Genomic DNA, 5000 nt, shown 5'->3' with positions numbered 1-5000 from the left:
CCTTTCTTTGATCGGCCTTCCCCAGACCAGAACTGAAAGGACATACCAGCCCCCGAAGGATTATTGGGCATTCCTTCATGTCGGGAGGAGGTAGCGGTTGGAGGAGAAGATAAGGACAGCTTTCTTTCTTCCATTCCACTCTTGCTCCAATCCCAATAGGATAAATAGAGCTAGCACTTGCTATAAGGGCTTCTGACTCGCCTGTAACTGGCTGCAAGGAAACTAAAAAAGCTTTCTTTCTTTTAATATAAAAGAAATATGCGCTCCTCCCCTCTTCTCTGTTGAGTTCATCTCGTAGAGGGGAGCTCTAGTTCAATAGTATGGGTATTTATCCTTAGAAGAGGGAGGGCGTGCTAAAGCCATAGGGGTAAGCTCCCACAAGGATTGATAATAAGCATAAATCAGGCCTTCTGCGGAGATAAAAGGAAGATTCTTTATAGAAGATTCTCTTTATTCCCACCTCAAGCTCGGTCATTGGCTGTCCTCCTCAATCGATTAGACTATGGCGAATCACTTGTGTATTGGTCTTTGGGAAAGTGTAAGACGCTATTGCTCGCAACTGGGTCTTGAGTGTCGGTCTAACAAAAAAGTAAACTCTAGTTGCTTCTCTTGTCCGATCGGAAACTGGTCTTCTTTTTATGGTGTAAGGGTCGGCAACAGCTCCCTTTGGAAGGAATCGATCGTCAACGTCTTTGGTTCTCTCCACCCGCCGCCTTCGGTCAACTCAAACAACAGGCCAGGAAGGACATTGTTGAAGGCTCACTGAGTGCTTCTAGGTTAAAGGGAAGCACTAGACTCACTCCACGGGAACTAGCTTTTCGGTTTGCTTCAGATTTGGCATTCATTCCCCCTCCCCTTCCTGGATTTCGCGTTATTGTCTGCTATGCTAGCCTATGATGAAGGCCTTTCATTTTGGCTCTGTAGGGCTACCCTATGGTATGGGCTGTTATCTCAAGGGCCTGGTTAGGCTCTTCTTGTTGGAGTATCCTCGCTCAGAGGCTAAAATGAATTGAATTCTCTCTTTTCTTTTGGGAGTGCCTGAAGAGACCTGCTTACTGGAAGGTACCATTCTTTTAGAATGGTGAAAAGGTTACCTACCCTATGATCCTCCTTATCTTACAGAGGTTTACTACGAGCCATACCCAGCGGGATACATATTGCCCAAATGGAACCTAAAAGATGGGATGGGTGATCCATAAGATCATTTGGCGAGGTTCATCCCTCAGCGTGGGGATCTTTCTGGAAATAAAAACTTGTTTTGTTGAGGCAATTTCCCTCGTCGCTTACCCGCATTTCTCTTGGTATACCCACCTGTGTGCCTCCTAATTCCGTGAAGTCCTTGGAGCATGTGCGATTTATTCAGGATCCTTGTCAAGAAAGAAGTCAGTCCCTTATTCTTTATTTTATGTTAAAAGGTCTGGACTCGAAGAGGGAGTCGATTCACGTACTTCACCATTTCCTGGGTCGTTATCGCCTTTCCCCGGTTCAGGGTATGGGTTCTTTCTCTATTAAGAAAGTCCCGGTGTGAACTCCCCTACTGATCTGACTCCAGCGGATTCTCGAGAAGCCAATTCTCTCTCTCGATCTAGATCTACTTTACCGACAAGAGCTCTTAATGAATGAGCAATGAGTTTGATTCTAACTATTCAAAGCAGAGGAAATAGAATATTATATAGCCTATAGCTATAGGGCTAGGCTCCGCTCCTCGCTCGAGCTACCAGCTTTCTTAGATTTCATTCCTGTTGACTAATCCGAGTCCTTGAGAGCTTAGACGTCAGCGGGGAAGAACTCCGAAAGAATTTCATCGGCTCCTCCTCTCTTGCCCTCTTGATGGTATCCAGTTGAAATGGTTGCTGGATTGCCCCTAGTTCAAGCTCTAAGTCAAGCATTCAGGCACCAAAGACCTCTGACTACGCTCCTCAGCCTAGGAAAGAAAAATCCCATTTGCCTAATACGTACTACTGTGCAGCAGATGATTTAGCTGCCGTTATTCCTCCACCAGCTTCTTCTTGGCATCAAGCCAGCCCTTATTCCTTGCATCAACAGGCAATCCCGCATAAAAGAAAGGCTACTGACTTGGCTGATTCAACAAGGGAAAAAGGCATCCATTCAAACTGCTCCCATTCCTATGTTGACACCAAGAGAAACAAACCCTGGAGCCTTCCTCTCTATCCATTCCTTTTTCATAATCATAAAGGATGGAAATGCTTAGCTTACTAAACCAGCAACAGCGGAGTAAGCTCCCATATCCGTGAAGGACTGCTTTCCAGCAGAGGAAAACTTCTCGTTGCTGAGCTTGCCGTTAAAGAGTAAGATGCTGATTCTATAGCAGCTCCGATTCCTTCACCGAGAACGAGAAGGAAGTCTTATAGAACGAACAAGCGCTAAAGAAGGGGGTGGGATCTCTCCTAAAAGAAAGAATTGACCTCGAGCCTGTCCTACTCATTCTCCTTTTCCCGTTCCTGACCCTGAGTGTGGAGGGGTTAGCCTTGAGCCAGGTCTTTATTTTTTATTCCATTTTGTCAGTTTAAGTACTGGAATGGGAGTTACGGATATTCATTCCTAAACTATGTCACCGATTGGTGACCTGATCCCGCTAAGCAAGAACTGCTACCGACACCGACTCTATCTTAACGACCGGTTTTCCCCTGGACATTCCGAAAAGTCTAGTTGACAAGTTTCCTTTTTTCACTCTGTAAACAAAACAAGCCCTTAGTCAAGAGGTTAGTTACCCTCTTCGGTATCGGCAGAGAAAGTAGAGAAGGACAGTGACACAATAGCTCTAACATAAGCAAGCTGTCAAGAGGGAGTCAATAGCTGCCTATTCTGCGGCGCTTATTCCCACAGCAGACTCAATAGCTGCGGTTACGGATGCTATTGCTAAGAGGGCATTCGAGTCGAGTCAACTATACGATAGTGAAGTTCCTCGTTGGAAAGACTCTTACTATACATGGGGATGCAGATATGTCAGAAGGACCGGATTCGAATATCCCCATTCTGCAAATCGAACATGGTAAAAAAGATATGATGATTAGTGGGTTTAATTACGAGTAAGGAGTATTTTACCTTTTATTTCGATCCCTAGAGTAAGATTCGTGTCATGGAAATCATGAGAGGAATGAGTTTCCTGGCATGCGCTTAGGGCGAAGACATCAAGGTCTCTTTTAATTTCCCCATACTTTTTTCCCATGAGCATGGTTTTGGGCTAGGTTACCAACCTCAAGAGGAGGATTCCTTTTTATTTTGAGAAATGGTTTCATTCGCGCTAAAGCAGCAGCATACTTTCAAGGCTGAAGGAAGATCTTTCGACCCCAGGAAGCCATACAGACCCAATCTTCCATGGCTACTTCCTCAAATAAGGTGATGATTTAGCCTTCTCATTCAAAAATGGACTTGGTTGCGCTCTATCTGGTATATCTTTTCTTATCCGATGAGGGTTTTTAAGTGGTCTCCTTACTTTAGAGCTAACGTAGAATCATCAATAGTTCCAGTCTGGATTTCTCTACAAGTTGATCGCTGAGGAAAAATATCATAGCCCCCTTGAGTCAATAAGAATAGCAGAATTCCGCTTTAAAAAACCTTACCTTAAATGTGTCGAAATTGAAGTTATCTCATTAGCGGGAATGATACTGTTAATGAAATATGCATACAATAGCGGATTTCGTTCTATTAAATTCACTATCCATTATGGTCTGATACATACAAATAACGAACGAGCCGACTTTACAGCAGGAAATGCAATTTTAGTAAAGGCCGATAACGCAGAAGTACCCCCGCTTCGTGTATATAATGAAATTTTGAAACAAGTCTGTGAAAAGGCTGAGAAATAAAATACGAAGAGGGGCAGCTAGACCGAGTAGGGGTTCGAATCTATCTCTTCGAAAGGGTTGAACACCGTGAAGTCCACCCTTTTAGCCTAGAGGAAATTTTTAAGCAACTTTGTGATGAATTAACGGATGGCGGGACAATGAGTGATGAACCTGTAGAAGTGGTAGCTATGGGTAAGAAGAGTCGTCGTCCCGATCATATACCCGCACTGAAAGCAATTAAGAAAATAAAAAGGAGCCCATTCATTGTTGCCGATATAGAGGCTGCTCTCCACGACGATGTTCATGTTCCTTGCGCAGTGGGGTTCTTAGTGGTTAAGCCGGGTGAAGATCTTGCTTCCAAGTCTGAATATTATATTGAAACATATTTCAGTGAAGATAACGATTTCTCAATATCAGATTTCAAAAAACGAAGTGAACGTATGATGCTCGACTTTATAGAGCGTTTAGCGGCTGTGGTATCAGATGAAAAAGAAATTCGAACGGTCTATTTCCATAACTTTTCACGATACGATGGCATTATAGTAACGAGAGCTTTTACTTCTCAGATCGGCAAGTACTCCTTCCAAACGGTGATGAGGAAGCATAAAATGTACGAGTTAAAAGTCTATCGTGGAAATGAAAAAAAGAAATTATTGTTCCGTATAAGGGATTCCTACCTTCTCCTTCCCGCTGCGCTAAATAACTTGGCCCAGGATTTATGCCCGAAATTAGGTTCTAAAGGCACCATTCCCTATGAGAAATTACGACTTGAGTATCTTCCGGAGATAGGTCAACAATTGTTGGCTTATCTGAAACAAGATATTCGTCTCTTAGGTGGCGTTATGCTGAAGGCACAAGAGATTTATTGGAATCTGTACAAAATAGACATCGTTGATACAATAACGTTGTCATCGCTAGCTCTATCAATCTTTCGTATGCACTATTACGACCCAAAGAGTTGGCCCATCCATATACCAACTCGAAACCAAGAACGCTTCATTCGGCGTGGTTATTATGGAGGACATGCCGATGTCTATAAGCCCTATGGTTAAAATTTAGACTATTACGATGTGAACTCCTTATATCCATTTATAATGAAAACTTTTCCGATGCCAGGCGAACGGGGCTCCCAGGCCGGGACGTCTGGCATAATAATTTAGAAAAGGCGGAATTGGATAACTTCTTTGGCTT

General features: G+C 43.5%; 1 protein-coding gene across 1 annotated transcript; it reads left to right on the top strand.

Moving 5' to 3' along the window:
- Nucleotides 1–3967: 3967 nt before the first annotated feature.
- On the top strand, nucleotides 3968–4861 carry LOC142178903 (DNA polymerase-like). The gene has a single exon (XM_075248713.1). It carries the CDS (start codon nucleotides 3968–3970, stop codon nucleotides 4859–4861), a length of 894 nt encoding a protein of 297 aa, XP_075104814.1.
- Nucleotides 4862–5000: the final 139 nt, after the last annotated feature.

Source organism: Nicotiana tabacum, unplaced genomic scaffold, assembly GCF_000715075.1.
Source record: "Nicotiana tabacum cultivar K326 unplaced genomic scaffold, ASM71507v2 Un00029, whole genome shotgun sequence".
In the NCBI taxonomy this organism is placed as follows: domain Eukaryota; kingdom Viridiplantae; phylum Streptophyta; class Magnoliopsida; order Solanales; family Solanaceae; genus Nicotiana; species Nicotiana tabacum.
This window is presented reverse-complemented; position numbering and strand designations above follow the sequence as displayed.